Source organism: Exophiala viscosa (assembly GCF_022695815.1).
Source record: "Exophiala viscosa unplaced genomic scaffold EDD37scaffold_3, whole genome shotgun sequence".
Classification (NCBI taxonomy): Eukaryota; Fungi; Ascomycota; class Eurotiomycetes; order Chaetothyriales; family Herpotrichiellaceae; genus Exophiala; species Exophiala viscosa.
Genome location: NW_026944355.1, coordinates 344,977 through 364,088, shown reverse-complemented (window position 1 = coordinate 364,088; position 19,112 = coordinate 344,977). Strand labels below are relative to the sequence as shown.

Here is a 19,112-nt window from a genome sequence, read left to right as displayed (position 1 = left end):
AGATACTTATACTTGATGAAGAGTGCAATATTCACAGAAGGTGACAAGTTGATGGTGTTTAGGTCGTTGATTGTACAGTGACAGTTTTGTTTGTGCAAACCGGTTGTTAATGGGTCACAGACAGTGACTGGCGAGGCTGGCCATGGATATACATATGCGTGGAGAGTGAAGGGAGGGAAATGACAGAGTGACGATGAGGTGAACGACTTGTCAATCGCTACACATGGTCAGTCCACTGATTGATGTATACCAAAGTGTCACATTCAGGAGCTGGATCTCCACAGTATTGGATGAGTACAGGGTATCCAGGCGTGCAGAAGAAAGCTGAAAGTTGTTCGCCAGTTGGTCGACAAGGCTGTGATCCGGCCATGGAGACTTTGGTATATCACTTCTCATTCTCGCCAAGTCGATCTACTGGATACCACAATTTAAATGTCTAAGGGTATCGTCTGTTGATAGTAACTTATAAACTTACCAAGTGCAAATGAATGTATTGATATCAGCAAACAGTAAAATCTAATGATACATGGGTAATTGATCATCGTGGCGTAAATGCTACAAGAAAACGGAATGGAAACCATACTGATATACCCCTTGACATATATCCAGCACCTTCAGGGATAGTCAGGAACATCGATCTGCGTGGCCGACGATTGCTGACAATTTCACGTCTTCAATTTTGGTGGCCCAGCCGTGGTCTTCGCCGGCGGTTTTGCACTACCGTTGAGCCTGGGTGGTGCTTTCGTTGTGGTGGAGGGAGTCGACGCCACGGACTTGGCCTTGTTTGTCGAGGGTGTTTGCGTGGCAGGTTTCTTAGCCGGAATACTCTTCGCCACGGAGGCAGTACTGGCGGGTTTACTCTGCGCAGAAAGTTTCTTCGGTGCGGTCGTGCTCGTAGTGGTAGATGAGGTGGTCCTGCTGAGTTTCGGAGGGGCAGCTGCAGCTGGTGCGGGCTTCTGTACGTGCTTCTTGGCCGGGAGAGGTTTGGGTGCGGCGTTTGTAGAGTGTGTCTGTTTCGTCGGAGGCTTTGAGGGTTTCACCGTTAGAGGCTTGACTGGCTTTGCGGCAGCAGGAGGCGCTGATGTGGTAGGCTTCTTCGTTGGTGTCGATTTAATTCCCGGTGTCGTGGTACTTTGCATCTTGGCCGGTCCGATGGCAGCAGGTTTCTTTGCCGTTGCAGCCTTTTGAACGGGTTTCATGGTCGAGGTGTTCGTTTTGCCAGATAACTTTGCAGGGCCAGAAGCTTTCGTTGAAGTCGATCTGGTTGATGCCACGGCGGTGGAGGCATTGCTTGACACCGTGACAACTGTGCCGTAGCGATTGTTCTCCTCTGCTTTCATGGCATCATAGAAGTTCACTCTCACTGGTGGAGCATTCTTCTTCTGTTCTGCAGCTTTGAGATCCTGCCAGAACGTCCCCTTTCCTGACACGGAACCTTGCCGGTTCTTCTCTTCGGCCTCTAGGGCTGACCAGAATGAACCCCTCTTCGCCATCGCGCCATTAGCGACGGGTCTGACACTGTTACTGGGCGCTGCGGCAAGCCTGCCTTGCTGCCTCCTCCCCTCCTCTTCTGCCAACTGCTGCATGAAGTTCTGTTGTTTGCTGGTGATACCTTCCGTGACCATCTTTTGCGGATCCGACAAAAATTGCTGCATAAAGTCGGCGCGGTTGAGCAGCGTTTGCGCCGATGGCGACATGAGCAGCTTTTGCACCGCCATGGCGCCTGACTTGAAAGTGTCTTTCTGCTGGTTAGGATCGAAGAATGAATCAAGCGTCAATCCACTCAGTGAAGTTCCGACGGATTTGGCCCCTTTCCCAGCTTCCACAGTGGCCCTCTTGATATCCTCCGAGCCGGACTGAAGAGCTTGCTTATTAATGCTCTTCCAAAACTTCTGAGGCAGGTCTCCGTAGAAGATGTACAACACCATGGCCAATATACCCATTGGAGCGAATATCTGGAGGAACTCATACCAGTGACTCGCTCGGATTGGGACCTCCATATGTCCGCAACCTCGTAGTACTTTCCCAGATCTGTACTTGGTGGCGCCGGCATCGGCTGGGAACCTGCCAGTCTGGTACCATTTTTCAATCAGCACGTCTTTCTCTCGCCAGCGAGCAAGCAGCCAAAGCTCGAAAGCCTTGTCGTTGTGCAGTGGGATGTCCTTGACGGCAAACCGGCGCCAATGCATGCTCACAGATTTTGGGGGCCGGCCTTCAAGATAGCCAGACTTGAGTGTGAAGATGTCTTGCGCGAATTGGCCCCGTGGAACGCCTTCGTAAGCCACTGTGCAGTCATAGACGTAGTCGACTGTATTCTTAAGCTCTTCGAGACAAAAGTGTAGACCAGTGCTTCTTGGGAGCAGAACATGTCTGGTATCGGGGATACCCTGCTTGTCTGCCCATTTTGTGCTCTTTGCACGAGTACTCGGAGCCAGATTGGTACCTTCAGGGAAGAGTAAGAGCCACATTGGATCTTCAGGTTTGTTAAGTCGTTGTAGTGCGCTTGCCATGTTTGGCCTGTCCTGTTCCCAATTCCGTTTTAGAAAGATGAACTGATTGAACTGCATGCCCCATCCCAAGACCGGAATCTTCTTTAGAGACTCTTTGAGAATGATGTACAGCCTGCCATGCATGCCATTGCAATATGCTATCCACCATAGGTACAGCCAGTCGGTGTAGATTTGATGATTCGCAATGAGTATTAGACGCTCTGGGAAGTCGAGAACCAAATCGCCTTCCACGGACTTGAAAAGTTGTCCACGAACAGATGCATCCCCAGAGACAATGACTTTGGTCGGCGCAAATGTCTGGGTCAAAGTCATGGTAAGCAGTCCAAAAGACTGCTTGGTGAATGCGATCCATGCATTGTACCAGTCTTGATTGACCACGGCCAAAGGAGCTCCTAGGAATTGTGTCAGGTTGATAGCAAGCGCCCCCGACAAGAAATATGTTGATAGAGCCAAAGCTCTTGACGCGATCGAATACTCGCCCTTCTTGAGAGGTACGCCATCAGGACGATCTCCAGGTGATTCGAGCGAGAACCCAGCAGCAGGCTCGAGGGCCGCCATCGTCGTTGTGGTCGGTTAGGTCTTGAGTGCTATTATTCGACTTTCATCATCGTAGCGCTGGTCGCCGTTGTTGCTATCGTTGTCATTAAACCTCACCACAAAGCATCGTGTGACGGCCTAACTGCAGAAGAAAGGCTGGAGTTTCAAATTCGACGCCACCTCTGACGTACCTAGGCCGTCAGTATTATGGTACTGACAGGGATTCATTCATCAACTGGCCCGTTTTCTGACAGTTGGAATGCTGAAAATCGGCTCGGTGGTAGGGCACTTGTGGCGCCTACGCGGGTTGGTTCAATTTCAAAGACTTCGAGCAACAGGCGAATGATGTGAGAGTCCCACCTCTGGCATCGTGGCCTCATCTGCGTGTTTGGCGGACATCAACGATCGTTGCAAAGGATTCTAGAGAGGTCATCCCGGTCAGAATTGTCCAGACTTTGTACCCGACAGGGATCACATCGTGGGCATGGGTGGGAAAGCAGGGAAAACAGGATATCAACCCTGTGGCTGTGCGCAACAACTGGACCCTAGATGACGTTGAACCCGTAAATCCCCCTCCCTCGTCCATGCATTTCGATCATATCAACGTACCCATCCCTACCACAGATCGGGGAGAACAGACTCATAACAAAGCCAATTCTACATATTTACCTGACCTCAATACCTTCCCTCCCTTTTCCTCTCTCTCTTCAAACACATTGACAATTTGTCCCCAATCTCAGTCCTACACAGACTGAGTGACTATTGTCTCAATGCCTAACGTATCCTTTGACGTCTTCTTTGACAAGGACTTTATCAACATCACAGCTACCCGAGGAATCAAAGCTCCCAAAGCCAAACCAGAGTGGAAAGTTCGAACCGTCCCAAAACTTCCTCCTAAGCCAATCGAGGAAGTCCACGACGGTGCTCCACGACCACCTGTTCGCGAGAAATTGACCCATACTCGTCAACCACTTCAAGCAGCCAAGCAGAACAAAGCTGACAACTCCGACGCCACTTCCGAGACAGCTGAGAGAAAGAAGCCAGCCAAACTTGGTCCTAAGAAGTCTGCCACAGCAGCCTAAACAACCATGGCAACTCAATGGGTTCTGGGCAAGGTCTCTGATGCCCTTGCCCCAACGATCTCGAACACGGTGTCGAGTGCGGGCTCCTTCGCAGGCGGAGCCGTGAATGCGGTTGGAAACACCATCAACGGTGTAGGAGAAGGTATCAACGGTTCGATCAAAAGATACGGAGATGGAGTCAAGGACTATGGTAATGCAGTCATGGATTGGACGGGAGCAGGTGCAGTCAGGGCGGGGACTGCAGCAAACCCGCTAGGGCTGAGTGCCAACAAGGCGGGAGGAAAGGTTGCAGTGACGAGCCCATCTATCTACGCGCCACCAAAGTCAACGCCTTCCCAGAAGATGCTGACGACGAGCAAGACAACGGGCACGCCCATGGGTCAGAAGAAGATCGCAGGTGCACCCCAGAAGAAGGCTCTGCCTGCCCCTGGTCCCACGCCAGTCGGTGCCAAAAAGGTCACAGGTGCTGGCGCTCCAGTGAAGAAGGCCGTTTCTGCTGCACCAGCAAAGACTCCCACACATCCCAATCCGGGTGCGTTGAGGAAGGCGCCGGCCGCGACGACAGCCAAGACCAATGGGGTGACAGGCGCAGCTAAGAAGGTTACCGCTGTCAAGCCGAGTACTGCAACTGCCACCAAGACCACTATCCCCAAGTCCACGACGACTGGTCGAGCGACCACAGCCTCGCGAGGGAATCCTACAGCGGCGGCTAACCCTCTCGGCCTTGCCTTTTGATCTTATGGTATGAAGACGATGACATCTGTTTGTGTATTTGTATGAATGTGGAGAATAGATGTCTAAGTGTCGCGTGGGGTGTTGTGGTCCATAGCTATATCATGTTACAACAATATCAAAATATCATGGTACTTTCTCGTTAAATATAAGGCCTCCACTTGACTAATGCTCGCAATGCGCATGACTGCAAAAGTAACCATTTTGTCTATACTTCCTGCATTATCAAAAAGGGATTTAGCTTTTTGATGTTGCTGTCTATCATAAAAACACCAAGTATGTCGTCTATTCAGATTGCTTTCTTCGTTTGATCCCAACCCAGCATTCATTGGGCTTTTTGGAAAAGCCTTCAGAAGACATGAGCTTGGTCTGGTACGGTGTAAAATCGTAGCGGTGGAAGGCGGTGCCTATAATCAGCGCAAGTTCCATATGCGCAACATTTTGACCGACGCAGGCTCGAGGTCCATAGGAGAAGGGGTTGAAGCCGATCTTCTGTCGTGGAGTGAGGTCCAACCAACGGTCCGGGTTGAACTCATCAACATCATCACCCCATACCTCTGCGTCATGATGGATCGTGAAACTCGGGACAGACAATACCGTGCCTTGCGGAAAGACTTGGTCTTGATAAGCAACTCCGTGCTTGTCTGTCACGATACGCGGGAGCCCAATGGCCGAGGTCGAGTGTAACCGCATACCCTCGTCGATGCACTGTCTGAGGAAGCGTAGGTTCTTGACTTGCGAGTGCTCGGCAATCTCAGCGGTCGCAGGAATGGCATCGTCGAGCTCAGCTTGGAGGCGTGAGATGATTTTTCCAGGGTTTTTGCGCTCGCCGTCGAGAATCCAGTAGATGACGGCACAGGCGGTATTGGAGACAGTATCACTTCCTGCAATCAACTGTGTCAAAGCCTCGGAGATGAGCTCATCTCGTGGCATCGGGTTTCCGTTCCAATCCTTGGCTCGGCACAGCATCTCCAAGATATCGTGACGCTGTTTCGCAGCCAGATCTCCCTTTTCGGTGGCATCCAGACGCTTTTCGACGGCTACGACTGCAATTCCATGAAGGTTCTTCACGGATCGTAGGCCCTTATGGAAGAATGGATCTGGCAAGAGCTTGGCGTAGGGTCTGATAGGCAGCAAGAGGCCGAGGGTCGAGCTGACTTCACCTCTCCGGTTGAGCGTTTCCGCTCCGGAGACGTATGTGATGCCTTTACCAGCAACCTCTGCTGGACATTCATCACGACCTCGCTCTACCATTCCAAATGGAGCTCCGAATGCCAGGTCACCGATAATGTCGAAAGCCAAAAAGGTACACCAAGGCATCATGTTCATCTTGGCGTAACCTGACTCGGCTGGATGAGAAGCAATCTTGTCAAGCTGACCAACCCATCGTCTGAGATTGGCGGCCATATGCGGCTCAAAATCTTGGACAGCGGCGGGAGAGAAAGCATGAGCGATAATCTTCCGCTTTCTGGTGTGTTCTCTGCGATCCCGCACGTTGAAAACACCGGGGACGCCTGAAACGAAAGCCGTGTAGAAGTGGCTGCAGACGACATCAGTACACTTCCCTCATTTGACGCGAAGTCACTCACTCTTTCAAGAATCCGTTGCCGTGGGCGTAGACCGTCGCCAGGCCTTCGGGTGTCGCAATCGATACATGATTATACCCTACCCGCACTACTTTGCCGTACTTTCGGTGTGCATAGTCGACCCAGGCAAACTTCTGCCCTTGACGAGCACCAAGCGCAAGCCAGATGTTGCTGAACTTCGCGACAAAAGGACCCGGGATGTTCTTCAGGTGTCTGTATGTTGTCAAGTACGGAAGAACCCAGTACAAAGCAGCCCAGACGGGCAGGAAGGCGCCTAAGAGTAGGAGAGATATCGACAATTCCATCTTGGACTCCGATGATCGAAACAAGCAACAAAGGAAATGGTTTACCTGTAAGGAAAGCACAGAAGTCGTCCTTTTGCGATTCCAGATCCCTTACCATCTGTATATGACTAGCTGCAACAAGGTTCGCTCGTACCAATGTACGACTTGGCCTGCTTACGACTTCGCGGCAAAAGTGGCGGACATTGCAACCTCTCTTGACTTGTAAGGTTTGAAGAAGTCGCGACGCTCCGTAGTCCAGACGTGAAGCCTTATCGAAAGTGGAGGAAGAGAGATGATAAGGGGTTTGTGCTATCGGGGAAAAGCGCAATTGTAACAATGATTGGTGAAACTTCGAGGCAAGGACACAAAAGGACATCAAACGGATGCAACGGAGAGCCTCCTAGAAGAGTAGTCGGTGGCCCCGGTTGACTTATGAGGCCCGAGTACGAGTATCTCAAACATGACCTGGCCATCATTATTGATGAAGTCTTGTACAAAAAGTGTGGAAACCCTCAGTTATCTCAGCGATATCACACAATCTGTCGACCACTATGAGCGCTCGCCTAAAAGAGGAGAGATCGTACTCCGATCAATAGCCGAGATGTGACATCTTGCTTCCGATCAACTGTGTCGACATACAGTACCAGGTATCATCGCGGGGTCTTTGATCACTCTGTATTACATCCTATACCTGTGCAATTGTATGTATGATAGAGACACTAAGCTTTGTCTGCCTGTTCACCGTGGCGCCCATCTTCTCTTCTTGGTAAGTCGTCGTTGAGCTCGGCCGTCGTTGACAGACACCGTACAATACTGCGATATACGAGTAACGCGTCGCGTCTGTATATCTACGAGAGTTCTCTATAGAATTCAAACTCAACCTGAGAGCCGACGAGCCTCGAGGTCAAGCTACCCACACCCTGCAGCACTCACGATGACAGACATCCAGCCCTTCACAATCTCCATCCCCGATTCCTCTCTGTCCGACCTCAAAACCCGCCTCGATCTGGCGCGCTTTCCTGACGAGCTCGACGGTGCAGAATGGCACTATGGTGCTCCATTGTCGGACGTCAAGCGCTTGACCAGCCACTGGAAAAACAAGTACGATTGGCGAGAAGCGGAAAGGAAACTCAACACTCTCCCCCAATATACCACCACAATCGCCTGCGAAGGCTTTGATCCATTGAGGATACACTTCGTCCATTCCCAGTCCGGCACCAAGAATGCCCTTCCATTGTTATTTGTCCACGGCTGGCCGGGCAGCTTCGTCGAAGCCACCAAGATATATGACAAGCTCACATCCCCTGACCCCAGCTCAGACGTCCCAGCATTCCACTTCGTCGCCATCTCCCTGCCCAACTACGCTTTCTCCGAGGGTCCCAAGAAGAAGGGCTTCGCGCTGGCCCAGTACGCCGAGACATGCCACAAGCTGATGCTCAAGCTCGGCTACGACGAGTATATAACACAGGGAGGGGACTGGGGGTTTTATATAACCCGCACCATGTCTCTGCTGTACCCGCAACATTGTAAAGCCACACACATCAACTTTGCCCAGGGCAACCCGCCGAGTTGGTTCACTCATCCAACCCTGGCTCTTCAACACGCCGTCACTCCATACACGGCCGCAGAAAAAGAAGGCTTCGCCCGCACAAAATGGTTCCTCGACGAGAGTTCAGGATACCGCTCGCAACAATCCACAAGGCCGCAAACGCTGGGCTATGCACTTACCGACTCACCCGTGGCCCTGCTAGCGTGGATCTACGAGAAGTTGCACGACTGGTCCGACTCGTATCCCTGGACAGACGAAGAAGTCTGCACGTGGGTGAGCATATACTGGTTCTCGACTGCTGGGCCCGCTGCGAATCTTCGTATATACTACGAGGCAACGCATGAGTGGGATATCCCCGCGACACGGGTCACTCGGGATCGTGCGAGAGAGTATATCGGTGGCGGTGTGAAATTGGGCATGAGCCATAATCCGAAAGAGCTGAGAGTCGTGCCGTCGAGTTGGGCGCGGACTCAGGGCGATACCGTGTTCGAGAAGTTTCATGACAGCGGTGGACATTTTTTCGCGTATGAGAAGCCTGAGCATCTCATCGCGGATGTGAGGGAGATGTTTGGCAAAAATGGTGGTGCGGCAGGTGTGGTTAAAGGATTGGACGGGTATTGATGTTCATCCCTAAAAGTGTTCTTATATGTTTATATCCTTATATATCGGTATCCAAGCAAGCGTTGTCTATGAGCCAGCACGCTGGCTGGTCTTTCTAGGCTTTCACACCCTTTTCTGCGGCCAGCAATCACCAATCAAGAGTATATGACAATCATAGCTTCCCACCCCTTCTCTTCTCGACAGCCTCCCTCAGCACACTGACAACGTGTCCCGGATCCTTTGCCCCAAACACCGCACTCCCCGCGACGATCACATTCGCACCCGCATCAGCCGCTTGATCGATCGTCCCCTCGCCCAATCCACCATCAACCTCAATATTCAAATTCGGGTACTTCTTCCGCAGGGCCGTCACTTTCGGCAACTCGCTCGCCATGAATTTCTGGCCGCCGAAACCCGGGTGCACTGTCATTATAAGGACCATCTACCGCTTCACAATCAGTACCTGATTACCTTTTGCAAAGTCGATACCAAGGGGTTCTGTAGGTGGGTATACATACATCAGGTCTTTCCGCAGCATTATCATCCTCGAGGATATCCCAGAGTACATCGACACTGGTTTCGGGTTTGATTGCGATGCCGGCCTGCATGCCTAGATCGTGGATGTATTTAATTAGTTCTTTAGGTGATGTCGGGCGGGTGGTTTCTTGATCTTCGGGTTTGGCTGCGGCGACGGATGTCACGGCTGCTTCGTAGTGGAAGCAGTAGAGGTCGCAGCCGGCGTCGCGGAAGGTGGATGCCCAGCGGTGTGGCTGTAGGAAGTTAGCTGCAGGTTCGAGGTCGGTGTTTGGGGATTGTAGAGTGGTAGTTCCTCACCTCCGAGATCATCATGTGGCAATCAAATGTCCCTCGTCCACCTGCGGTCTTCGGCCGTTCGACGTGTGATCTTATCTTCGTAACGACGGGGGCGCCAAAGGTAATGTTCGGTACAAAGTGGCCGTCCATCTAATACATACGTGTTAGCCATGGTATCCGGATCACGTATGTGCAACCGCCCGTTTGTCCCGGGGTTGTCCAAGTAACATGCATTACGGCATGCTCTCGGGGACGTACAATATCGACATGGAGCCAGTCACTACCCTGGTCCATCGTATCCGAACATGCTTTTCCCAGTGCCGCGAAGTCGGCGCTCAGTATCGACGGCGCAATGATAGCTGGGGGAGACATCGTAGATACTCTGGCTTTTGGAGAGATAGAGGTTTGGGGACTGGTTGACAGGGTCGAAGAAGCCTATCTGGGTCGAGTTGTGAGGCTCTAGATTATGTGCAGTCCGTTACGTAGATCCAGCTGCGTTGTTTCCGTTCTCTTTTGTTGAATAGGAACAATACTGTCCTGCGTTGCCAGTGCCTGCAGATCGGAGGATCAAATATTTATTGGAGAAAGCAAACAATAGCTGCGTCATTGGCCGGCTCGCCGCAATATGAGGGGCAACCACCTGGCATTGGAGGGGCTGTAGGTTTTAGTTATCGTAAGCATATCAAGCAAGGCTCGAGCCAGACAAGGAAGCAGATTACGTTGCATATCGCTGGCTGACCTGAGGTGACAAGCAAGATGAGAGCTCGCTTGGACACTGAAGCATGGAGATTTGGTAATGAGGCCTCATATATTGCCTACAGACAATAAGAGAATAAATCAAAACGGTGCTGTTCTGAAAGACAACCATGTTGCAAACGCTTGCCAATCCTTCCAATGCTGATCAAAACGAGTGGTACCCCATAGTCGTTACACGCTGGATCGCTCGGCAGCTGGAATAGTGTACAGTGTATCTTCTTTTGTGGCAGTACAATGTTCTCAGTCCGATGTATCAAGCGTCACACGTCCTCAAGACCCGAATCATAGCAAATGCTGACCGCCATAGGGAATCCGAAGCAACATGCGGAATGAAAGCGACCGCGAGGGCAGCTCCAAGCCACTCAATATGATATCATGTTTGATTCATCAGTCGTGTATGCTCATAAGTATTCGTTGGCTCTGCATTGTCTTGATAGTGCTCAGTGTCGTCCGCAACGACACAAAGGGATAGTCCTGACATGGCGACAGTCTGGTGTCAAGGATAAAAACTGGTGGATTTGGCCGCCAAAAGCATCTCCAGCCCCAATAATCATTTGCGAAGTCGTAACACTGGGAGTCCCTCGACTCAAGGCGCCGTCGTGATGGCTGGCGTACATCGAGGTATTGCCACCACTACCGATTGCAGGACGTACAGAATCGATCTCCATATTCTCGGCGCCAATCATGCCAGAAGAATCTGGGTCAAGGAAGTCACGCCAGTCATGGACATCCTCCTCGTCCACAACTGTTCGCTCACGGACATCTTGGGCTCGATGGACAATGTCATGTTGAGCTAAGTTGGTGTTTGTGAGGCGTGTATCGATATAGCCGCGGACCTCAAAGCTGTTGTTGAATCCCAGGCTACCACCGCTCGAGGCGATGGAGCTAAACGATTCAGGGTATTCGGAGATATGGCCGTCAAGGACAATGTCATCTTCAGGTCTGCACCAAACATGGGTGCCCTCGCCATTGTATTGCTGTCTGCTCGCCTTGTTTGGAACAGGTTTGGTTCGGCAAGAACAAGCCGTGCAATTGCATTTGCAACCATGGCATTCACATGGGCAACGGGTCTGAGGTGGTGTATCTTGAGTGGCTCCGATAGACGGGTTAGGCGCCGAAGCAGGCCGACCATGGGCCATGATTGCTCTAGAGAAACAGGATGTAGTGGTTTGCAAAATAGGAGAGAGATCCTTGAAGTCTGTGAAGTATCATACAGGTGCTTTTGGTGTAGCTTCGCAGTTCAAGAGGTATTCAAACAGCCGGCCAGTACAATGGAAAGAGAAAAGTGTTGCGTGTAACTTGTGAAATGGGATGATACAGTTGTGGACAAGAAGAGAGGCAAAGAGGACAGCAAAGACGGATTGTCAGTATAGAAAACAAAGGTAGCATATATACTCGAGGCATTCATAACCAGGCAGCAATCGACAGTCAAGGAGGTCGCCGATCATATCATCAGTGATCAGGTGGAAGCTGGCGCAACACTGCCGAGGCTAGGCGGACAGTCGACCAACGCTCGTCCTGGTCAGGTAATCCAGCCTTCGGGAAGAGTCAAGTGACAGTACACGGGTCGATAGAGAAAGGACCGGGCGTGAGGATGTTGTGAAAGGGCGTGTCGGATACTGCACCAGACGGTAGCCGCCGAGGGGGGCATGACCAGACGGCTGGAGTATACTATAGTAGTGCACGGCAGAATCGTCTTCCACAGCACGTTAGAATAGACGGACCGAATAGAGAAGGCCGTGGGGGTGGTATGTGATGTAGCGATTGACATGATCCAGTGAGTCACGGGAGAGTGGACGTACTGTAGTCGGGCAACGGAACAGTCACGCGATTGCAGTCGATCACGGTATGGGGCAAGTGCCGTTCGGTTCCGAACCGGCTATCATTGATAGACTTGTCGGTATCGAATGGAATTGGAATATGGAAACGGAAATGCATATACAAAGGTATAATGGTGGGGAGGTCTTGTGGTCAGGATCGGAAAGGGAGTATGAGAAGTCAATCAAATTGGTAGGAGTAATGGTTGGCCGGAATTTGCGGGAGGTTTGCCGAGTGGCTGCTTCATCTTCATCTTTTTGACTGACAAATTGCGCCTTGACCGGTGAACGATTGTTGGTCCTTTTTTTTCTGTTCATCCCACGTCGATTTCACAACTGATTCGTATATATTTCTGAACTTTGCATCTCATCGTCCCGCTGCTTCGTCTGCTCGTCGGCTCGTCTACAGGATGGTCGCCTAAACTTTCTTCTATCCGATCATAAGCGCCTATCCACTCTTTTGTCGTCGCCATCATGCACGTCGTCGGCACATTTCGACGCTAGAATATTCCTCTCCTTCTCTACTAACCTCAAATGGTACAAGTCCGGTCTTCTTTGCTGCATGAAAAACTGTCGGCTTCATACTTCCATTTCACGATACGCTAGGGTTGACAACCCGGCGCTTGTCCTGTACTCCGTAGAGGTGCGATATTCTCTGACACGGAAGAATCCCAAGCGAATTCGCATCAAGACCCAAGGGACACGGTTCACAATCAGTATTCGAGCCTTCCAAGATCCGACTTGGGCAGGTGCGAATGAGGTTTCCAGCATCTGATACCGACCTCCAATCGGTGACTTCTCTCGCCGGTCGCTTCTGTTGTTCCTTGTCATCCGACAGAGCCGGTTATGCAGCTTCCAGTCACCCCTCTGCCTCGCTTACCACAGGTACAACTCAATCTCTTCCTTATCGACATAAGACCTCCCTGCCACTTCTATTGACCGAGAATTGCAAACCAACTACACAGACAGACCAAGACACTACTATCGACAAGCGCCTTAATAATCAGCATCATCCCGGGCACCCGCTGTCAGTGGTGTCAGCTCGTCGTCCTCTCATTTCGTCACCTCGCAGCACGCCAAAGGTTTAGACTTGGCCAAGCGAGAGACGAAATAATCCTTCCGGCTGCCTTCCCCACCTCTTCTCATCCTTGATCCATGTACTCGTATTTGCAAACACACTTTTATCGGTGAGCGCCGACCAAAGCATGTGAAGCTCGTCTTTACCGAACCAACACAATTCCGTTTGCCTCCACCCATGATTTTCAAGATTCGCCTTGTTTTTCACGCCAAGGGACAATCATTCACTTTGTTGGCAAGTCCTGGCAGCTGCCGCGTGCTGATGCATACCATGGGTAGATGATCGCGATCAGCTCGCACGAGTACTCGTGTTCCTCTTCCACGCGTCGTTGATGACGATCTCTCAGCTCAGGCTAATCAATACCTAGGCATATTGAACGGGTATCAAGTTCCCTGATTCGCCCTGCAGACGATTCTCTCGAAACAGATACCGATCTTGGTCTTTCCAGATGCGCCTCGGTAAGTCCGAGCCGGTCAACTTCATACGTCAACATCATGATACCATCGCATCAACCCATGCATTTTGCTTGACCAGACAAGAATTCTCAAAAGCCACAGGCCCTGCATAAACAAAGTAATCATTTACAACGACCCTGCATTGGTGATGTACGTTGACTTCTACACCAAGCATCGGAGAGGACAAGAGTCACAGGGTTTGATTCAATCGCTCATGTTCCAGCTCTGCTAGTCTCACCACACCAAAAAATCAAAGCCTTTTTCCAAAGTCAGAGAGAATATGAGCCGCAAACCCATCACTCACTCAGGGTCAGGTACGTGAGGTATCTCGTAGCTTAGACTTTCCTATTTCACGGGTTGTCGAGTTTCCAGAAGCACAGACCTGTTCCAAGAATATCATCCAGATGTGACCAGTGCCTCGAGATTCGAGCACATTTTCTTTGTTTCCTTTTTGCCTCAATCAACCTCCAGTCTCACTTGATGGCAAGGAGAGAAGGAGACAAAGATAGCACAGCAAAGTACTGAAAATCAAAGCAAACGTACTTCGTAATTCGTAAAAGCCAAAGAAGAGTTGCTTCTTCTTTCGTATATATCTTGATGTGGATAATATACCATTATCGTTCTGTCCGTTCATTTCAGAACGTCAAACGTCACAAAGTGACACAAGAGCATGAGTACTCGTAGAGCTATTTGGGTATCACTATAACAAAAAAAGATTCACCGGCAGCCTTCTCCCTTTTTCAAGCCACCTCCGAGAAATAACGTTTACTCGTATGTCTGCCTGACGGTGATCTAGGATCTGGCGGTAATGGTCCACTATGGTGCACGACATGTGGTCGAAACACCGCGTCAACAGGGGGCATCCAATCGTCCAGCCCCAGCGGGAAGTACTCGTAGAGCTGATCCGCGCTTTCGCCATCAGGCTGGAATGGCAGTCCGGATTTTGTAGCGTTGAGCTCTGGCCTTTGCTGGCCTGGTACCATGGCGGGCATTGATCCTTGTCCCATGGGGCCTGTTGAGCTTGGGACACTCGTGACAGACACTTGGTGCGCGTGTAGTCTGGGCCGCTGTACAGATTGATGGGCCATCTGGCCCGGTGAGGTGGTGTTATAAGGACCGGCCTGGCCTTTGTTGTGCAGTGATGGGGAGGGATTCGAGGTCGGAGGCCGTGACGAGTGCCTTGAGCTTTGTTGCTGCGGGTAAGGGCTTCCACCCCCCTCATCGTCGCTGCCAAAATGGAGGCTCATAGGCGCTGTAGTTGTGGGCATTTCTTGCGAAAATGTAAAGGGAAATGTCCCTGGTGTGCCGAGGTCGGGAGTGCTATCGTGGGAAAACGTCGGGACAAGCTGAGGGGGGTTCATCGAGGCCGAGTATGAGGGTGCCAATAGAGCTTCGGCGACTAATGCCTCGCTGCGTAGCGACATCCAGGTGTCATCGCCTGACTTAAAATCGAGGTTGTCATAGGATAGTGTGACTGGTGGTACGTCTTCTGGAGGAGTCTTGACCTTTGGCGCTGAAGTGATCTGTGGAACAGATGTTTGGCTGTTGGATTGTCGAGAGGCTGAGGGAAGGTGTTTCCTAGCAGTTGAACTGCTGCTCAAGGGCAAATCTTTTCGGGCGGCGAAATTTCGAGGACTTCTCCCGCGAACTATAACCGCTCCTGAATGAGCTTCCGCGATGGAAATCTTTCCACCTGTTGACAGTGATGCCATGATCTTCAGGTGTAACGTGAAATGCTGTTGTAGTTCCTTACGACGGCCATTGTTGGCCGTGGCTATCCGGAACTGGAGTCTCTTCCACTGGATGGGAAATGTTGTAAAGTCAGTATCCAAATCCTGCCCAGACATCTTGTCAAGTGGGATGGTGGCGGGCTCCTTTTCGAGTTTATCTTCGGGTTTGGCGGCTTCTCCGTTGGCCGGCGTTTTCCAAGGGACTGAGATGATCTTGACTGCGTTGCCCTCCACTGACTCTGTCGCCGACACTGCCAATTCCAATTCGTAAATAGGTATTCGAGAGCCATCATCGGTGAAGACATATCTCAGGTTTCTAGGCAGTGTAACTGAGCCTGTGATCTGGAAAAGATTCCGTCGATAACATGTGAGCTCTGGCGGAGGAGGTGGGGTGTCGGGTGTGACTGGCCATTGCGACTCGGCCAAAAAGAACATCCCGTGGAGTTGGGCATTGATATTGACCGACGAGCGTCGAAAAGAGTCGTCCAACAGGGTAAAATTATACTGCGGCATGGAAAAGCTCAAGTATTTACTATCGCGGTCTATCGACGGACTCTCGGGCACGCCGTCTGTGTGAGGCTGGTCGAATTGAGCCATTGTACCGTCGGCGAATGGATCGTCAAACCCAGAAGAGTAGCGCTTGAGTAGTGCGGGATGTTGAATGCTTGCGGAAGGCACGAAACTCAGCTCATCACCACTAGCGAGCGCAAGTTAGCATCGACTGACCCAAGAGCTGTGGTGGGAGTGGATTCACCTCATATATGGCTCCGAGTCAAAGTTGGAGTATTGATCTTGCAGGTCCATCACCGAAGGCACACTCATGTAATCGAGGTTTTGTAGGTTCCCGCCCGAAAAGGGCATCGGACTGTGCATATAAGGCATTGCGAGGGGGTCGAAGCCGTCCATGGTCACGGCCATGAAGTGAGTGGAGGTGGGTGCGGAGGGTTCTGAGATGCGCCGAGCGACGGGTAGGTTGAAAGATGGTTATCGAGTAGAGATACGAGTTCTTTTCTGCATTCTCAAGAGAAGAGAAAAGAGTCTGCTCCAGGACAGGCGCCACAACCAAGAGATTGGGGGACGAGTGATGAGGAGGGACACGGGTTAATCAGCAAGCACACAGAGGCGAGGTGCTGTATTTGGTCTTTCTTTCGGAGTGCACGAAGTGAGAGGCGACGGGCGGGACGGACAATATAGAAGCACCGCAATCGATTCGCTGCTGGCCAGATTGACAGATGGACGAATCACGGGCGTAGAGACCAATATTGGTGTTGATAATCTCCTCTACTCGTACAAATCGATGTATTGCGCGAGGTTTGCAGAGTCGATAAATTGGCTGGAGGCTGAAAGACGTGCTCCAAAACCGGGTGGGATACTCGAGGGTATAGGCGAAGGGAAGGGTCTGACAGGTATATAGATTGAAAGTCCATGCACTCTGAGAGTTTAGTTAGTGTCAAGTCAAGATTCAAGACTCGAGGATGAACAAAGAAGAAGAAGGTCTGTGTGCACCTTCGTCCCACTTTAGTTGTTGAAGTTGGCTGCAGCTCTAGGGACCTGGCGTTGTTTTCTGTAGGTGCCCCGTGCCGCCCGACTGTCAGTTTACGGTGGTGGCTGGGTCTTGGTTTAGAACCTTGCGAAACTGTCTCCGCCACCAATACGATAGAAGCAATCAAGTGGCCTTAGTAGCCTTCTAGAAGAAATGGAGAATTTGCGACGGCGCACGCTAATCACTGGCCCAGGAACACTTGCTGCAGTTGAATGCCGGGATGCCTTCAGCAAGGCAGGCCCTGACTCACTACGAGTATGGATAGAGAACAAGTCCTGACGAAGTGCTTACCTGTTATGCGCAAATTCAACTAAAAAGCACGCATTTCCGCCCCCGAAACTCATGCTTCTCCAGGTGTCTCTCGCCCTCGCGCGTATTTATTAGCACTCCCTCGTACGCCAACTAAACGTTAGCCTGCCAGTGGACTGATGATTAAATTCTTCTTTGTCTTCTGTCACCTGCATTTCGAAAGCGGGCCTTCGTTTGCCGTCGGATAACCAGAGACCTTTGGACTCATTATAGATAACAGCGAAACCAAGAACACATGTTGTGGTTTGTCGCTCCAGCAAAAGGAATCAAACGCTGTCCTGAAATCTTACAGTATCAAATCAAGCTTTCCAGGCTTCAAAGGGGCATCATCTCCGTGCCTACCAAAAGTCCAATGGTTCAGGCTGACTTGAATATGAGGACTGCAGCCCTCTCAGCCGAGGTTTGAGCATTCACTGGATGCGTCCCCTTGCCAGTGATGCACAGAAGCAGGCCCTGGAAGGATCATGGAACTTCCTCCACCTCGTTCAGACCTGCGTCCTCGAGAAGGGCTTTTGTACCCGATCGACCAGTCAACTCCGCAGTTCTTAGCTGCCCGGTCAGGGATCACTAGACTAGAGGGGCGTTTCCCCTCCCGTGTCTGTCTTGGTGATCATCGCTGCGCCCGACTGCCTGACATGCATAATAATATCCGGCTGAAACGCATAGGCTTACCGGGAATAGTAAGGCGCCATGACGCCGTTCACCACCCCCCAGACAACTCGGAGAACACATCAGAGACCCATCATCGTGATCTTTCTGTTCTGTCTTGTCTCACCCAGCAGTGCCTTCAAAAAGCAATGCCCTGGTGTCACTCCGCCGAGGGGCGGTATTGTTTGTTATTGTCACACAGGAGAAGGCATCTCAAACCAGGCAGACTTGTCTGTCCTTTTGAGCTGCGCAGGCCGAGGACCAGGCTGATTATGGGGACAGAGATTCTGTTGGAAATCTGGCAGTCAGATCGCATTTCTCTTGCGAATACTGACTAAGGGCCTAGCGAGGAACATGCCGAAAGATGGCGCACCATGCACCATGACGCTTCACCCTCAGTCCACCTTGGTTTCGCACTCTGAGACAGACAGATCAAGGGTTTCTTGCTCCGACACTCCGCATCGGTTCTGTCTGAGGTGCCGGCCACCCTTTTTCAGCTGCCGTGCACGGTGCCTGTCAGCAATCAATTTTCCGATCATACGAGGCTAGCGAGATAGAGAGCCAGGACCAAGTCGCGGCGCAAGCGGCTGCCTGGTGCGCACTATCTTCGAAAGAGCGATTGCTCCGTGCACCCGTTTCCCCTGAACTGGCCTAGTGTCTCACAGCATTGCACTAAAACTGGTTCGGGATCATCCAATTATTGGCCTCCCGGCCTTCCCTCTCTTCCGCTTCCTGTCGGTGCAAGGACAATCGGTTCGGTCCATCTCACCCCAATCCCCATACTTGCTATCTCCGACATTATCAGTTTATCGCAGTCGTGCAATGCACAGACATGGGATATATGGGATATATAAATTCAAGTCCATAGGGTTTCTTGGCAGATCGCCCATATGATGGATCACCTAGACTGACTCGTTATGGTCGTGATTAGTATCATATGTGGAAGGAGCTTGGATCGTGTAAGCCTTGAACCATTCCTTTCTTCTAAGCCAGGCAAACCGATGTGCTCGGATAAGAGTCTCGACCCACGGCATTGAATGCTGCTGAGCCCGGACATCGCTGGAAGACCTCGTTATGGTATAT

General features: G+C 51.3%; 7 protein-coding genes across 7 annotated transcripts; 2 read left to right on the top strand and 5 right to left on the bottom strand.

Annotated features, from left to right (window-relative positions):
* Positions 1-383: 383 nt before the first annotated feature.
* On the bottom strand, positions 384-3,529 carry EDD37DRAFT_625266 (acyltransferase). The gene has a single exon (XM_062816226.1). It carries the CDS (start codon positions 3,066-3,068, stop codon positions 666-668), a length of 2,403 nt encoding a protein of 800 aa, XP_062671549.1. The 5' UTR covers positions 3,069-3,529; the 3' UTR covers positions 384-665.
* A 116-nt stretch (positions 3,530-3,645) lies between these two features.
* On the top strand, positions 3,646-5,008 carry EDD37DRAFT_625263 (uncharacterized protein). Its single transcript, XM_062816225.1, has one exon. It carries the CDS (start codon positions 4,136-4,138, stop codon positions 4,862-4,864), a length of 729 nt encoding a protein of 242 aa, XP_062671548.1. The 5' UTR covers positions 3,646-4,135; the 3' UTR covers positions 4,865-5,008.
* Positions 5,009-5,093: 85 nt separating this feature from the next.
* EDD37DRAFT_625261 (cytochrome p450 benzoate 4-monooxygenase) lies at positions 5,094-7,218 on the bottom strand. Its single transcript, XM_062816224.1, has 2 exons — positions 6,451-7,218; positions 5,094-6,401 (listed from the first exon to the last, which is right to left on the bottom strand). Exons 1-2 carry the CDS (start codon positions 6,750-6,752, stop codon positions 5,147-5,149), a joined length of 1,557 nt encoding a protein of 518 aa, XP_062671547.1. The 5' UTR covers positions 6,753-7,218; the 3' UTR covers positions 5,094-5,146.
* A 149-nt stretch (positions 7,219-7,367) lies between these two features.
* Positions 7,368-8,902, top strand: EDD37DRAFT_625260 (microsomal epoxide hydrolase; the record flags this gene model as incomplete). Its single annotated transcript, XM_062816223.1, has 1 exon — positions 7,368-8,902. The coding sequence occupies exon 1, from the start codon at positions 7,666-7,668 to the stop codon at positions 8,899-8,901; it is 1,236 nt and encodes a 411-aa protein (XP_062671546.1). The 5' UTR covers positions 7,368-7,665.
* Positions 8,903-8,976: 74 nt separating this feature from the next.
* On the bottom strand, positions 8,977-10,477 carry EDD37DRAFT_311681 (ribulose-phosphate 3-epimerase). The gene is made up of 4 exons (XM_062811340.1): positions 9,952-10,477; positions 9,715-9,843; positions 9,399-9,650; positions 8,977-9,322 (listed from the first exon to the last, which is right to left on the bottom strand). Exons 1-4 carry the CDS (start codon positions 10,063-10,065, stop codon positions 9,053-9,055), a joined length of 765 nt encoding a protein of 254 aa, XP_062671545.1. The 5' UTR covers positions 10,066-10,477; the 3' UTR covers positions 8,977-9,052.
* Positions 10,478-11,939, bottom strand: EDD37DRAFT_311680 (uncharacterized protein). The gene has a single exon (XM_062811339.1). The coding sequence runs from the start codon at positions 11,586-11,588 to the stop codon at positions 10,890-10,892; it is 699 nt and encodes a 232-aa protein (XP_062671544.1). The 5' UTR covers positions 11,589-11,939; the 3' UTR covers positions 10,478-10,889.
* A 2,600-nt stretch (positions 11,940-14,539) lies between these two features.
* On the bottom strand, positions 14,540-16,435 carry EDD37DRAFT_562484 (acid phosphatase; the record flags this gene model as incomplete). The annotated part of the gene is made up of 2 exons (XM_062813915.1): positions 14,540-16,226; positions 16,284-16,435. 2 exons carry the CDS (start codon positions 16,433-16,435, stop codon positions 14,540-14,542), a joined length of 1,839 nt encoding a protein of 612 aa, XP_062671543.1.
* Positions 16,436-19,112: the final 2,677 nt, after the last annotated feature.